This window comes from Schistocerca americana, chromosome X (genome assembly GCF_021461395.2).
Source record: "Schistocerca americana isolate TAMUIC-IGC-003095 chromosome X, iqSchAmer2.1, whole genome shotgun sequence".
NCBI lineage: Eukaryota > Metazoa > Arthropoda > Insecta > Orthoptera > Acrididae > Schistocerca > Schistocerca americana.
Genome location: NC_060130.1, coordinates 480,491,707 through 480,509,354, shown reverse-complemented (window position 1 = coordinate 480,509,354; position 17,648 = coordinate 480,491,707). Strand labels below are relative to the sequence as shown.

General features: G+C 40.0%; 1 protein-coding gene across 1 annotated transcript in view; it reads left to right on the top strand.

Moving 5' to 3' along the window:
• Positions 1–17,648, top strand: part of LOC124555792 (dehydrogenase/reductase SDR family member 7) — a 205,340-nt gene that overhangs the window by 56,722 nt on the left and 130,970 nt on the right. The window contains exon 3 of the mRNA XM_047129853.1: positions 14,803–14,952. Within this exon, the coding sequence (XP_046985809.1) occupies positions 14,803–14,952 (150 nt within the window). The remainder of the gene's footprint in view (positions 1–14,802; positions 14,953–17,648) is intronic.

Sequence of the window (17,648 nt, the reverse complement as noted above, 5' to 3'; positions counted from 1 at the left end):
TGCTACACCTCGCTTCCAGTTTTTTCACTATGTTGCCATCTTGTGAGAATATGCATCCTAAGTACTTGAAACTGTCCACCTGTTCTAACTTTGTTCCTCCTATTTGGCACTCAATCCGTTATATCTCTTTCCCACTGACATTCCTTTCGTTTTGGAGATGCTAATCTTCATACCATAGTCCTTACATTTCTGATCTAGCTCTGAAATGTTACTTTGCAAACTTTCCATTGAATCTGCCATCACAACTAAGTCATCCTCATATGCAAGACTGCTTATTTTGTGTTCACACATCTTAATCTCACCCAGCCAGTCTATTGTTTTCAACATATGATCCATGTATAATATGAACAACAGTGGAGACAGGTTGCAGCCTTGTCTTACCCATGAATCTACTCTGAACCATGAACTCAATTTACCGTCAACTCTAACTGCTGCCTGACTATCCATGTAAAGACCGTTAATTGCTTGCAAAAGTTTGCCTCCTATTCCATAATCTCGTAGAACAGACAATAACTTCCTCCTAGGAACCCGGTCGTATGCCTTTTCTAGATCTATAAATCATAGATACAATTCCCTGTTCCATTCATAACACTTCTCCATTATTTGCCGTAAGCTAAAGATCTGGTCCTGACAACCTCTAAGAGGCCTAAACCCACACTGATTTTCATCCAATTGGTCCTCAACTAATACTTGCGCTTTCCTTTCAACAATACCTGGGAAGATTTTATCCACAACGCTGATTAAAGAGATACCTCTGTAGTTGTTACAATCTTTTCTGTTTCCATGTTTAAAGACTGGTGTGATTACTGCTTTTGTCCAGTCTGATGGAACCTGTCCCGACTCCCAGGCCATTTCAATTATCCTGTGTAGCCATTTAAGACCCGACATTCCACTGTATTTGATGAGTTCCGACTTAATTTCATCCACCCCAGCTGCTTTATTGCACTGCAATCTATTGACCATTTTCACCACTTCCTCAAATGTGATCCTATTCCCATCCTCATTCCTATCCCATTGTACATCGAAATCTGAAACATTACTGATCGTATTTTCACCTACGTTGAGCAACTCTTCAAAATATTCCCTCCATCTGCCCAAGGAATCTTCAGCATTCACAAGCAATTTTTCTGACCTGTCCAAAATACTTGTCATTTCCTTCTTACCTCCCTTTAGAAGACTGCTAATTACACTCCAGAATGGTTTTCCAGCAGCTTGACCCAAAGTCTCCAACCTGTTTCCAAAGTCTTCCCAAGATTTCTTCTTGGATGCTGCAATTATCTGTTTGGCTTTGTTTCTTTCTTCAACATAACTTTCCCTGTCTACCTGAGTTCTAGTATGTAGCCGTTTTTGATACGCCTTCTTTTTCCTTTTACAGGCTGCCTTAACTGTGTCATTCCACCAAGCTGTTTGCTTCATCCTACCTTTACACACTACTGTTCCAAGACATTCTTTAGCTACTTCTAGTACTGTGTCCCTGTACCTTGTCCATTCCTTTTCGAATGACTGTAATTGACTACATTCGACTAACTGGTACCTTTCTGAGATCATTTTTATGTACTTGTGTCTGATTTCCTTATCCTGAAGTTTCTCCACTCTTATCCTCCTATATATGGACCTGACCTCCTGCACTTTCAGCCTCACAATCCCAATTTCACTGCAGATTAAATAATGATCAGTGTCATCAAAGAATCCCCTGAATACACGTGTGTCCCTCACAGCCTTCCTGAATTCCTGATCTGTTATTATATAGTCAATGACAGATCTGGTTCCCCTGCCTTCCCAAGTATACCGGTGAATGTTCTTATGTTTAAAAAAGGAGTTTGTAATTACTAAGCCCATACTGGCACAGAAATACAAGAGTTGTTTCCTGTTCCTGTTGGCCTCCATATCCTTTCCAAATTTACCCATAACCTTTTGATACCCTTCGGTTCGAGTTCCAATCTTGGCATTAAAATCACCCGTGAGCAGAACACTGTCCTTGTCCTTTACTCTAACAACTATATCAAAGAGTGCGTCATAAAACTATTCATCTTATCTTGATCTGTCGCTTCACAATGCGAATATACTGACACAATCCTAATTTTCTTGCTAGACACTGTAAAATCAACCACATCAGTCATTCGTTTACATACCTTATTGCAACTACACTGGGTTCCATTTCTTTCCTGATGTAAAGCCCTACACCCCATTGTGCTATTCGTGCTTTGACTCTTGACCGGTAGACCTTGTATTCTCCCACTTCCTCTTCTTTCTCACCCCTTACCCGAATGTCACTAACAGCTAAAACGTCCAAACCCATCTTACTTGCAGCCTCTGCCAGCTCTACCTTCTTCCCAGAGTAGCCCCCATTGATATTAATAGCTCCCCATCTCATTACCATTTGTTTGCCGAGTCGTATCTTAGGAGTCCCTGGTTTTTCAATTAGAGGTGGGACTCCGTCACCTCCAAAGGTTCGAGGCATTTTGCTCTGATTGTTGCCAGCGTCATATTTAAAGTACCAGGGAAGCAGGTTGCTAGCCTTACTTGCCCCGAGTCCCATTGAGTTTTACACCTAATGGTTGAGGGACTAACCGGTGGATTTGGTAGTCTTTGCCGTATGAGCACAAAGGTGACCACAACTCAGAATATGTCCGAGATGCCCAGCCTTATTCCAAACTAACTGGTATCCCGCCACTTACTTGGCCACTCATACGTTGCCCGTGGTTCATGAACTTGGACATGACTACAGGAACCCACACCATGAACTTTACCGTATTCCGTATAAATGCTGTAAGGCATACATCAGGCAAACTGTATGGACAATTGAAGAAAGATGCCAGGAACACAGAAGGCACACTGAACTGAAGCAGCCTACAAAATCTGCGGTTGCAGAACATTACATGGATACTGCGGATACTATGGAGTACGCGAAAACAGAAGTTTTACAGCAAGCCTTGTCTTTTTGGGACTGTGTTCTGAAGGAGGCGATTGAAATACGTGTAGCTGATGGGCTGATCAACAGAGATGCCGGGTTCAACTTAGCAAAGCCTGGGACCCAGCACTCAGCCAACTAAAAGCACAGCGCCGACCCAAAGCGACTTCCGCGACCAACGAAGGCTACAGGACATCTGATGGTCCCCAGTTTGCATTCAGCAGCCCACCCCTCCCCACTACCCCTCCACACAGTGCTGTGTGCGGCAAGACAAGGGGGAAGGTGGGGGGAGCGATCAGTGTGTAAAGGGGAGGAGATTCAGTGGAGACGCTGATTCTGCAGGTATCACCTGAAGATGACGGCAAGGAATGCTGTCGAAATATTGTGGTTTGAAAACGACTGCACCTGGCTGGAGACCCAAGAACAGTACAAACAGTTAATTCACCAGCAAAGCCTAAGATCACACAGAGTAAATTTGAATTCAACCATTACTTGGCTACCGGTGTAGCTGGTTTGTGTAATCTGTTTCCACATTGAAACTATAAGCATACAGCACATTGCTTTATAAACCAATATAGGTCCTGACTTCTTCTTCTTCTTCTTCTTCTTCTTCTTCTTCTTCTCTTTATTCTCCTGTCTTGAGGTATTGCAGCCTACCATTATCGAATGATTGATTGAAACTAGTTTTACACACCATGTGCACTTCAAGCTAAAAATATATGTGGACCCCCAGTCCTAATTCAGCGATATCCTTATCTGATGGTATTGTGGAGAACAGTGTCCTGGATTGAGAGAAATATGTTTTTCATGTTTTAATAGATAGCACTTTGAATAATACTTATGTTGTCTTTGTTGTAGTCAGTGTGGAGAATCTCCTTGTAGTAGATAATTAAGATTGTATGCAGACGGAACATAATTAATAAGCTTTTCTCAGTCTCGAGTCTCAGGGCAGTTTAAGGCAATTTTCAAGTATTCTTACTACCTCCAGTAGACAAACTGTTGCTGTTCTGCAAGTTATCTATTAGCTGACAACACTTGGGCACAAGATTGTGGAAAATACATAAAACTGAGAGTAATTATGTAGCTGTTTGGATGTGGCATCAGCTAGTGCCTCGAAATATTAAACAAATAGGCTTCAAATGACATAATTTGTTACTGACAAACAAACTAGGCCTATAACCATGCCACCTGGCTCCAGAGTGTACTAGTTGTAAAAGGTGGAGTTAGGCAGTTGTGCCTTAATATCATTGATATCTAATTCTCCATCATGATTGCGTGAGAGCAGCATGACATTGAAGTGGTATTGGGATCAGTCTTAGTTTGTTGGTAAAAATATGTAAAATTGTGGAAAACTTGGTAAAAATATGTAAATTTGAGGAATATATGTAAAAATTCGTAAAGTTGAGAGTACACATATATCAGCCTAAGCAAGGTCTTCGCTATTGCCGTGTAATATTGTTATTAACAAATAGACCTAGACTGACATAATTTGTTATGATGAAAGAGACACAACCTGTCCCTATGCTCCTGAATGTCTCTAGTTATAAAATAAGAAAATGGGTGAGAAATATAGAATAATGAGAGTACTTACATATCTGTCTGGTTTTGGTCTCTGCTGACATCATGTAATATTGAGATTAACAACTAGAACTCCAGTGATGTGACTTAGTGTAATATTTTATTAGCAAATAGACACAGCCTGATCCCCTCCCAATGCTGTCTAGCTGCAGAGTAACCCCTCCCACCCTAGTGTCCGAGTTATAAAAGATGAATTTGGGGAGGGGGTGCATAATCCTCATTGGTCCAGAGGGGTGGCAGCTATTATTTTGTCACATGGCAACATGACCTTGAATATAAATAGCACAGTTGCCTGGGTGATTACCCTGGGTGACCTAGATCAATTCCTGGTGGATCCCTGGGGCACAGTGAGTGGAAGAACCAAGGAGCCTAAGTGTGTAACCTGACACCAGATGTGTAACATGACACCAGATGCAGTACAATCATTATCTGTGCTTGGACATACACTGCTATCCTACTGAGCACTCTTTATGAAACTGAATAGGGATTCCATCAAGACCTGGTGGCTTGTTTGCTTTCAATTCTTTCAGCTGTTTCTCTGCACCAGTTCTATGTCCTCCATATGGGAGTCTGTGTGATGGTCAAACAACGGTATATTTGTACAATTCTCCTCCGTGAACAATTTCTTAAACGTGAAATTTAAAACTTCAGATTTCGTTTAACTGGCACTCCAGACTGGTCAACAAGTGTCTGAATGGAAGCCTTAAACCCTCTTAGTTATTTTACATGGGACCAGAATTTTCTTGAATCATCAGTCAGATCTTTTGCTAAGGTATGAAAGTTGTATTTTTATGCTTTGTGCATAGATCTTTTCACAGACCAAAAATCTCTACTAACATTTGCCTATTGTAATTTGCTTATTCTTCTTTGAACTGAGAGTGTAAGAGCCTGGAGGATCCTTCCTACCCATAATCCACTTACTAAGCACGTAGTTCTCCGGACTGTGATTCCTCCTTCCTTCTTGATTGGCTGATAAGTTTTTGTCACCATAGTCACTATGATGGCATCACGATCACTAATCTCCATCCCGATATGAGTACTGATGGTTTTGATAAGGTCCAGCCTGTTTGTAGTTACAAGGTCCAAGATATTTCCATTGCATGTGGGTTGCTGAACTAGCTGCTTGATTCCCTTATGTATCACCAATTGGTACAAATGAGAAAACTTTTTCTGCAGCCAGTAAGCCACAAGACGGTCAAGAAGTCGATTGTGCAAATTCATTCAGTAGCTGCAGGACATGCTAATATTACAGTGCAAATGATCAGTTTTATCGTCAAACCACACTGCCCACAATATCGGACATTTTTAACCATTTTATGTCCTCTGGCATCATCCCTCTAGCCTGCAAACAGGGATTCATAAAACCATTACCAAAGAAGGAATCTGTCAAACAGCCTTCCAACAGCAGCCCCATTTGCTTTCTACCAGCCTTATCCAAGGCTTTAGAATATATAGTTCACTAACAGCTTATTAATTATTTCACATCAGATAAACTTTTGGATGAATACCTGTCTGTTGACTCTGACATTCTATTTGCTAAACTCACAAGTCAAAATCTTTTTTCAAGTGCTATACAGTAGTTACACTAATACCTAACATCTTGCCAACAATGTGTAATGATTGGGAAAAAAAATATCACATCGGAAGGATGAAATAGCAGGGTTCCTGCAAGGATTGGTATTGGGCCCATTATTCTTCACATTACATGTTGATGATTTGTCAACTATTCTCTCCCATTGCGATATCACCTATACACTGATGGCCTTCAGTTATATCTAAGTGCAAGTCCAACAAACCTGTGCACAGCCATCGAGCATATACAGTGTGATTTACTAACTGCAAGTAAAACTAAAGAAACAAGTTCATATAAATATAGGACCACAAATGTTTAGGCATGGAGTTATGGCTAATAAAAGATTTTGCCTGCAATTTAGCAACTTCACTAATATGAAGCCATAGCAAAACTGTAGAGACAGTTTTGAACATTTATTGTGAATGTATTGCGAAATTGTATGTACACTGTACAACTACCTTAACACTGAGCTTTTTTCCTGATTTAACATGAATTCTTGTGTGCTATGGTATTAATAAAAGCAGATTATCTGACACATTCATATAGTTTCAGTCAATGGTATTATCATCATTTTTACAAAATGAAATTCCTACAACTTCTGTTGAAAACTTTGTCTGGAATTTAATAAACAAATTGGGCCAAGTAGTTAATAAATTAAAATTTTTACACAATTACTTCTTTGCTTCTCTGAATGTTCTGGAAAACTACTGCAGATACACGTCTGGGACATGTTTTATTAGATTCAGCAGATCAATAACAACAAAATGAATGGAAATCGTGCTTTACTTTAACCTCGTACAGTTTTGCGATGGCTTCATATTAGCGAACTTGCTAAATTTCAGGCAAAATCTTTTATTAGCCATAACTCCATAACTAAACATATTCGGGCCTATGTTTATATGAACTTTTTTATTTAGTTTTACTTGTAAAATAACATATTAAAGTGTTTCCATACCTTCGTGAACCACCCTGTATATGCCGATTTACATGCACTATCAGAGTGGGTGCAGAACCTAAGTTTGAAACTTAACCTGGCTAAAATGCAAGCTATCTTAGTCATTCACAGAAAACTTTTACCTCTCAGTTCAGAAAATCTCCTTCACCATTAATCCCAGATGGCACAGAAATAGCTTTTTTCTTCTTCTACAAAGAATTTGAAAATAATTCTGGACAATATCTTAGATTGGACTGAACACCCAACTACAGTCTGTAGAAGTAGTAGTAGAAGTTTCAGTGTTACTTCACTCATTACAAAGATATAAAAAAGTAATTCCTGTTGAGCTTAAAAAGGATCTTATGAAGATGGTAAAATTCTCCGTACTTGACTATGATGACACTATTCTCCAAGGCTTTCATATGAAAGCTCACACTGGGTGAAAGTTGTGATGAATGCTTGTGAATGGTACATTGTGATGTACCGTATTTACTCGAATCTAAGCTGCACTCGAATCTAAGCCGCACCTGAAAAATGAGACTCGAAATCGGGGAAAAAAATTTTCACGAATCTAAGCCACTCCTGAAATTTGAAACTCGAAATTCAAGGTGAGAGAAAAGTTTTAGACCGCCCCTCCAAATCGAAACAAAGTTGGCCCATTGCAACGTGAAACACAATTGAGGTCGAATGGATGATGAAGATATAGCTACAGTAGTTTGGTTCGAGTCGTAAGCTTGACAGTTAAGCTTTAACAAGTAGCCATTGCTGTGTCAGGCGCTTCCTTTTTCGCGTGCTTCATCTGGTTTGAATCAATTGCTTATTTTGCTTTGATCTGATAAGTGTCGTTCTCTTTGATATAGGGGTTTACGTCACTCTAAGCTGAAAATGCATTATTGTACTGTGTCATGCATTGTTTGTCGCATTCTGATAATGAGTGTTCACGACCTGTCGCCGCTCGCGGCATGGCTTGCTTTTGTGCGCGCTACCGCAGCTTACAATAAAAAAAAAGGAGAGGAATTGTCTCATAAGCGAAACAATGGCATGATACTGCTATTTGTTGTTGCTTACACTGCTGCTTTCTTTGATAATGATCAACAAGAACCAAATAATAGACTGCGTATGATAGAAGATATTCTGAACAAGAGTTTAGCGAAAATTTTCCTCCGTTTGAAAATCTTTGCAGATGCCTCTTTAGTACATTACATTCTGCACAGTAATTAGAGTCATCTTATATTTAAGTATCTAGTCAGTTGCCATGCTTCATTTCTGACTGTATAACTATTCAACATAAGAATAATACGAATATAAACATGACATGATATGTATATTCTTCCGCGTTTGCTGTTGTCTCACTCTAGTTTCGTAGTTTATTAGACAGACAGGATTTAAATGAGATAGCAGAAAACACGAAAGAATACATGTCATAATGTTTACATTCTTCTACCTTTTCTTTTAATTTATTTACTGACGAAGAGGTTTTGGCGCCAGTATTTATCTTTGTGCTTGCAAAGCATACCTGCGTTGCGCTACATGTATTTGATGGCAGAAGTTAGTTGTGGCGACACCTACCAACATTTTTCAGAACTTCCGCTTACTTTGCACTCGATTCTAAGCTGCAGGTGGTTTTTTGGATTACAAAAACCGGAAAAAAGTGCGGCTTAGATTCGAGTAAATACGGTATGCTTTTATATCATTCCAATCTATGAACAATTATCATGGTTAAGTGCTGATAAATATAGAGGCTATCATACTCTATGTTTGCTCTATTGTCTTCGCAAACACTGCCCTCCCTCTTACCTATCTACAACTCTTACACTACTATCTGAACAGCACAGAAGAAATATTCATTCTCAACAAAGTAAAATTCTCTCTGTACCATCACATAACACTGCTGTCATCTCTAAATCATTTTGTGTATCAGAGAAATTAAATTCCTTCCAAACTTCAAATGACAGCTAATGGCCCACCATCTATCACAATAACCATCTCTCTCATATTTGTGCAACTCACTCTCATCAGTCCCCATCCCCACAGCTTTTCTTTCACCCCTGTTGGAAGAGTTCTGTGCTTATTTTCTATTTTTTCCTAACACCCGCTGTCACTGTCATTTCAAACTTCTCCTCTTTCTTTATCCCTTCCCCTTGTTATAATACTAAACATGACCTCAAATGTGCTAAACTAATTGGCATCATTCTAAATGCTCTTTACTACTACTACTACTACTACTACTGGGAATGTTTTGTAATATCTTTGGTATTTGTCATTTCTGGTTGGATGTAAGAGCTGACCTTAAAGCCCTAATCTGCGCAGGCTAAATAAGCAATAAATGTATAATTAAATTCAACTCTGTCTAACTTGCCTATATATTTTATCAGTTTCTTAGCAGAGTTATCAGATCCATAAACTAAGCACTGCTGTATTGCCTCTGTTTATCTCCTTTTTAGTGCCTCAGTTTGTGTGAATGTGTCTGTCGAAATGAATTAAGCTGTTTCTCAGAAAAGTACTTTTTACTCCCTTTTCCCTCTCTAGAGTACTGTTTACTCCCTTTTCCCTCTCTAGAGTTTAGTCTATTCAAAAATTTTCTTTTGATCCTATCCTGTTCTGATTATGCTTAAAATGAGATTAGAAAACTGTTTTTTTTTTTGAATGCTATAAGACATATTTCAACTAGTATTTTGGTTTACCTGCACTGTTTCATGGTAGTTTATGAATTGTTTCAAAATTCTGTGCATTCTTTTATTTAGTTTACGAAATTTGATTCGACATTTGCAGTCACAGATTCAACTACATCCACCAGAGCATTAAGCTGTTTCAGCCCAGATTCCACAGTTTATTTTACTTTGTTATTTACTTTATTAGTTTTGCAACCTGAATACTGTTATTTAGCTGTTCAGAATTTAACTCACTTGCAAGTGGTGAAAGCTTTTCGTCAATTTTGACATTGTTTTCATCAATTTTACTATGTGGTTCATTTTTAAGTCTTCATTTTTGTTATTTTCTACTACCTGATAGCCTAATTTACTCAGTTCATTGTTCACTTTGACTGCCTAATTCAGTGTATAGTTTATTTATCATTTTCATAATCTGTTCAAGCATCAAATTTCCCTCTTCAGACAAACCACTGAAGCATTGTTCATAATGTGAATCCTGCCTCATCCTATACCCTTAAATTGGTTCCTCTTTTCACACTTGTAAGACTTTTCCAGTTAAGAGTAAAAAAATAAAAAATCACACAGAAAGTCCTACAGTCAAAAACAACTATGCAATAATAAAAACAATGGGTAGATGGGGGTAAAAGTGTGCATTTTTAATTTTACTAAATATTTAAAGAATTTTCTAGCAATGTTATATCAATTATACACGCAACATCTAGTTTGCAATCTTGGTAACATTGTGTAATATTTTCACTGTTATCCAGTTATTTTTAGAGGAGTACTGAACGTTCTCCTAAAAAATATTTTTGGGTACTTTTACCCCCTGCTGTAGGGTAAGAGTATGCACACCTGAGGGAGAGTACACAGTGCATACTCTTACCCCCAAATGAAGAAAATGAAAAGGATTACAAACAAATGAATGGGAAAATACATTAGGAACTCTTTATTTTTCAACAAATTCATAAATGAAATATAATTACCTAAGAGTAAGGTCGAAAAGTCATTTATCGAGGGAAATGCAGTGCTGCAGTATTGGTTATTCTTCCACCAATCAAAAAGTTTTTGTGAAGAGGCCAAGGTTTCTTGAGGCAGCCTCTGAAATCCAGTAACTTTGGGTGGTTGCAGTTTTGAGCTCCCAATTTCAGTAAAGCTAAGAGTTTGATGGTAGGGCAGCTCTGTTAATGGCTGTGGAGTTGATGTTCTGGTCAGTTTCTGAGGGGGGGGGGGGGGGGGGGGCGAAGCCGAAATGCCACTATGGAAGACATGATTATGTTAGAAGTGAGTTTGAAAAACCCACTACCCAGTAAAAGAAAAGCCACAGGAAAGAAAAATTAATTTAAGTTCTCTAAGATTAATGAGGCATCTAAGGTAAATAAACACTAACAAGAAATTTGCTTGAATATCCTAGAAGGAACTACACAAGTCAAAGTACAGGTTATGGGGTAAAAGTTCACGAACTGTTTCTTAATGGGGTAAAAATATGCCACGCAAGCTTCTACCCCATTAGATCAGCGTACTTTTTCCACATTGCACTATTTTGTTTTCTGGCAATCTACAGGTAGCACACACAACTAAAGTTGTGGAGATCACGGAGGATATTGGAAGCTTATAGCTGCCAGTTGTGGTAACAAGTTTATTTTGTTCTTGAATAGATTTAAGTTGACTTAACACTTAATGAAAACTATACAAATTTTACATCACAAATGTTCAACAGTGACTTACTGCATGTTCTTAGGCTGTAAGCATGCTACTGCCATAAGGTCCAGAATAGAACTGAGTATATGACCATGTATCCACTGTCTGGTGGGGGAATGGTGAACATCTGCTTTAGGAACCGGAAAACTTGATGCATACTCTTGCCCCATGCGTACTTTTACCTCCACCCATCGTGCTTATCTTTCTTCATTATGTGTGTTGTTGAAGTCCCAGTCTGATCTGCAATAAATCACTTTGTTCCGGTTTGGTTCCTTAGCCTTATGACTGGCAGCTGGTACCTTTCAGACTAGCCCTTTGATCAGCCTCCTAGCAGAGGTATGGGTTCCACTGTTGTGGGTTCTGTGCCAACAACAGTTGATCGCTTATGCATTATGCATCTGCTGTGCCCCAGAACACCCAAACTATCATCTCCTCTTTCCAGATACAGAGATCCACCTTCTGCAGTGGTGGCCCAGGTCTGAGGCTATGATTACCATCTGCATCTGGCCCCTTTCTTTCTGAACTTCAGTTTTCCCCTCTACCACCTCATATCTGGGCCCACTGATGTACAACTCCATGGTGCATCCCCTGCTTACAGCTCTGTCTTGACCAGTCATAAGATCTGAAAGACTTGGCTCATCTTGAGGCCCTCTACTGCCAATTCTTCTCCATTCTTGGCACATTTCAGGGTTCAGGAGTAGTCTATACTGATGGCTCGATGGTTGCTGGTCACATTGGCTTTGCTTATGTTCATGTGGGATGTCATGAACTCTGCTCCTTGTTGGATTGCTATAGTGATTTTACCACAGAGTTGGTAGCCGTCTCTCGTGCTCATGAGCATATCCATTCCTGCACCAGTGAGTCCTTTCTCATCTGTAGTGAATTCCTGCACCAGTGATCCTTTCTCATCTGTAGTGACTCTTCGAGCAGTTTACAAGCTCTTGACCAATGTTACCCTCACCGTCCCTTGGTCCTGACTATCCAGGATTCCCTTTTTGTCCTCGAACATTGTGGACGCTTGGTGTTCTTTGCCTGGACTCCAGGTCACATTGGGATCATGCGGAATGAATTTACTGACAGGCTGGTCAAATTGGCTACTGGGAAGTTACCTCTTGAGATCAGCATTCCACAATTGAACTGTCAATCAGTATTACACTGTCAAGTTCTATGGATTCGGAAAAAGGAAAGGCATACTCTGGCTTTGCCAAACAAACTAAGGGTGATAAAAGAGAGGTCGTCCATGTGGGCCTCTCGCAAGGACTCCATCGCCCTTTGCTGGCTCTGCATCTGCATACTTGACTGACTCAGGGTCATCTCCTCCATTGTGAGGATCTTTTGCATTGTTGCTGTGGTGCCCATTTGACAATGATCCACATTTTGCTGCCTTACGGTGGACTCTTAAACTCCCTGACTCACTATGCCTGGTGTTAGCAGATGATGCCTTAGCGGCTGACCCGGGTTTATGGTTTATTCGTGAAAGGAGTGTCTCCTACTTTCTCTAAGGGAGGACACCTAAGTCTTGTCAGCCCATTGAAGGGTTGAAAGGATGCCCTATTGCCCCCTCTGCCCCAAATGGGCAGCAGCTGTCTGGGCTTGGTGGCCTGCCCCAGCCATCACCTTACCCACTCTTTTACTCTTCTTCTCGCTTCTCATGTGGTCTGTTTGACTTGATGTTCTTCCTCTGTTTTTCTGTGCTTCTCTCGCTCTGTCTGTGTCGTTAGCCTTTTCTGGATATTGTTGGATGGGGTGCCTCTGCTAAGTGGTGAAGGGTGGCGGGGGGAGGGGCATGGTATGTCCTCCCTCGCACTTTCTGTTTTTGGGGGCCTCTGGCTGCTCCCATGATGGGATTCCTCACCTGCCTTTCTCCCTTTTCTTCTTACTTGTTCCAATCTGTAGCCTTGTTGACCTTTGGTAGACCATGGACTTTTCTTTCCTTGGGTTTTGTGCACTAGACCCTTCTTTGGCATGTAATTTTGTTGACTTGCCTGTCCCACGTAGGAAGACTGGTGACTAGACCTTCAGGTTTTCTTTCCTTGGATTTCACACATTAAGCCCTCCTTTGGCATGTAGTTTTGCTGAATTGCCTGTTCAGGCAGGAGGTACTGGCAGTCTTGTCATTTTGTCCCTTTTTATCATTCAACCTACCTACCTACCTACCTACCTACCTACCTTTGTCGTCTTGTCTTTTCATTATGCAGTGTTACTTTTGTTTTTACAGATAAATCTCACTCGTCATTGCAAAGTGACTAACAAAACTATCTTCGAGACACCCTGCTAAGCAGTTCCTACATTTCACCACTGTAGACATTTTCTATGGGACTGAGACTGGGTAATTTAGTGGACGAGTCACAGTGCAGTAGGATACCTGAGTATTCATCAAACTAGGAATGTATAAGGGCAGTCCTGGGAACATGTCTGTTGTCATATTGGAAGAAGGGATTTTCAACAGTGTACTAATCATGAAGATGCAGAAGAAAGGACAATGTTTGATCACTGACAATGTTGAATTAAATGCCTTGGTTCATGTTTACTTTAACGTGGATGAGTTTGCTCAAGACATGGTACGAAATACACCCCATGACTGTACCAACTTTACAGACTCAGTTCCAGCCTGGACTACATCATCCACACCCTGTGGGTTAAATGCCTCTGAGGGCCATTGGTTCATTCAGTACCTTGTATCATATCATTAGGGGAAAAATTGCGGCTCATTGATTTCCAGTGAGACAATCCATTGAGATGCTATACTTATGATGTACAGGTATTGATATGTTGCATTTCAGCTGATATTATTTTTAATTCTGATGGTGACAGTGTCACTTCAGCCATCAGTGTGAAAACAGAACCTTTGGTATGAATGTTGAGTCACTATGAAATATTTAATCTTGTTTCAAAATTAATAGATTTAGTATTTTATCTGGGTGACCACCTATTACATATTTCTACGTACATAATCACCATACTTGTAATTTTACATCTTGTGTAATGAGATTGAATTTGGACAATATAATGAACAAAGGTAACCATTACCTACAGTGAATTAATTGAGCTGAGTGTAGTCACATAATCTAAGCTATTTTTACTGCATTTGGGTTTTAATGGCATGAGACAACCAATTCAGCACTGTTATTGGGATGTATGTGATGTTACTGTAAATTGACACTTGCTTTGCAAGGCAGCCAATAAGATCCATGATCATTACAAAAACCAGAATAGAACCATTCCACTTTGTGTTGCAATGGTCAAACTGTTGGCCTCTTATTTTTAGGAGCCATTTAGCAGAAGGCCTCATCCACTCATTCCAGTTTAGGTTACCATGATCTTTCTTCATCCAAATGTAAAGATGATTACTTTGAAATAGCATGGCTCTTTTGTGCCTTCTGCATTTCTTGAGCTAGTATTTTATATCATATATTATGACTAGATTCTAACCTTTGTTGAATTCTTTAATTTACAGGATCTTTAGTTGGGAAAGTCATCTGGATAACAGGTGCTTCAAGTGGCATTGGGGAATCCCTAGTTGTCATCTTGGCAAAACATAATGTGAAACTTATACTGTCAGCACGAAGAGAGAAGGAACTGGAACGAGTGAAACAGAAGTGCCTTGGTAAGTTACATTGAAAATTAAAAAAAGGTGACATTAACTCTCAGTAGAAATTGGTATTCTTATTTACTTCATTCAGTTGGACCTGTGAATCAAGAGTTGAACTTTTTTTTTATCAGCCTTGTATCTTACTGACAATCATGTAGACTTCTTTCTCAGTTTACAATCAACTGAGGTGCAGGAGGTGACAAGCATATTTGATATCTGCAGTTAAAAGATTAATGTTGTTAGCTGTGAAAGTGTATGGATTCAGTAATGGTGGTGCAAATGGGATTTTCTAGTTGTCGCATTAATTTCGTCATCTACATCTGCATGGTTACTCTGCAATCCACACTTAAGTGCCTGGCAGAGGGCTCATTGAACCATTTTCATACTGCTTCTCTACCATTCCACTATCGAATGGCGCGTGGGAAAAAGGAACACCTAAATCTTTCCGTTTGAGCTCTGATTTCTTGTAATATATTATGATGATCATTTCTCCCTACGTAGGTGGGTGTCAACAAAATATTTTCTCATTCGGAAGAGAAAGTTGGTGACTGAAATTCCGTAAATAGATCTCACCGCAAAGAAAACCGCCTTTGTTTCAGTGACTGCCACCCCAACTCGTGTATCATATCAGTGACACTCTCACCCCTATTGTGCGATAACACAAAACGAGCTGCCCTTCTTTGCACTTTTTCGATGTCCTCTGTCAATCCTACCTGCTAAGGATCCAATGCCACACAGCAATATTCCAGCAGAGGATGACAAGTGTAATGTAGGCTGTCTCTTTAGTGGGTTTGTCGCATCTTCTAAGTGTTCTGCCAACAAAGCACAGTCTTTGTTTCGCCTTCCCCACAATATTATCTATGTGGCATTTCCAGTTTAAGTTGCTCGTAATTGTAATTCCTAGGTATTTAGTCGAATTAGATTTGAGCAATTTATTGTATACCCAAAATTTATCAGATTTCTTTTACTACCCATGTGGATGACCTCGCACCTTTCTTAGTTTAGTGCCAATTGCCACTTTTTGCACCATACAGGAATTCTCTCTAGATCATTTTGTAATTGGAATTGATCGTCTGATGATTTTCCTAGACAGTAAATTACAGTGTCATCTGCAAACAATCTAAGGGGGCTGCTCAGATTATTGCCTAGATCATTTATATAAATCAGGAACAGCAGAGGGCCTATGACACTACCTGGCAGAATGCCAAATATCACTTCTATTCTTCTCGATGATTTACCGTCTAGCACTACAAACAGTGACCCCTCTGAGAGGAAATCACGAATCCAGTCACACAGCTGAGATGATACTCCATATGCACACAATTTAATAGTTACTTGTGAGGAACAATATCAAAAGCCTTCTGGAAATCTAGGAATATGGAATCGATCTGAGATCCCTTGTCAACAGCACTCATTACTTCAAGGGAGTAAAGAGTTAGCTGTGTTGCACAAGAATAATATTTTCTGTATCCATGTTGGTTATGTATCAGTAAGTCATTTTCTTCAAGGTGATTCATAATGTTTGAGTACAGTGTATGCTCCAAAATCCTACTGCAAATTGAGGTCAGTGACATGGGTCTGTAATTCAGCGCTTTACTCCTATTTCCTTTCTTGAATATTGGTGTGGCCTGTGCTACTTTACAGTCTTTAGGAAGAGACCTTTTGTTACAAAAAGGTACGGCCAAACTTTCAGGAAACATTCCTCACACACAAAGAAAGAAAAGATGTTATGTGGACATTTGTCCGGAAACGCTTACTTTCCATGTAAGAGCTCATTTTATTACTTCACTTCCAATCAAATTAATCATGGAATGGAAACACACAGCAACAGAATGTACCAGTGTGACTTCAAACACTTTGTTACAGGAAATGTTCAAAATATCCTCCGTTAGCGAGGATACATGCATCCACCCTCCGTCGCATGGAATCCCTGATGCACTGATGCAGCCCTGGAGAATGGCGTATTGTATCACAGCCAAGCACGAAGAGTCTCTACATTTGGTACCGGGGTTGCGTAGACAAGAGCTTTCAAATGACCCCATAAATGAAAGTCAAGAGGGTTGAGGTCAGGAGAGCGTGGAGGCCATGGAATTGGTCCGCCTCTACCAATCCATCTGTCACCGAATCTGTTGTTGAGAAGCGTACGAACACTTCGACTGAAATGTGCAGGAGCTCCATCGTGCATGAACCACATGTTGTGTCGTACTTGTAAAGGCACATGTTCAAGCAGCACAGTTAGAGTATCCCGTATGAAATCATTATAACGTGCTCCATTGAGCGTAGGTGGAAGAACATGGGGCCCAATCAAGACATCACCAACAATGCCTGCCCAAATGTTCACAGAAAATCTGTGTTGATGACGTGATTGCACAATTGCATGTGGATTCTCGTCAGCCCACACATGTTGATTGTGAAAATTTACAATTTGATCACGTTGGAATGAAGCCTCATCCGTAAAGAGAACATTTGCACTGAAATGAGGATTGACACATTGTTGGATGAACCATTCACAGAGGTGTACCCGTGGAGGCCAATCAGCTGGTGATAGTGCCTGCACACGCTGTACATGGTACGGAAACAACTGGTTCTCCCGTAGCACTCTCCATACAGTGACGTGGTCAACGTTACCTTGTACAGCAGCAACTTCTCTGACACTGACATTAGGGTTATCGTCAACTGCACGAAGAATTGACTCGTCCATTGTAGGTCTC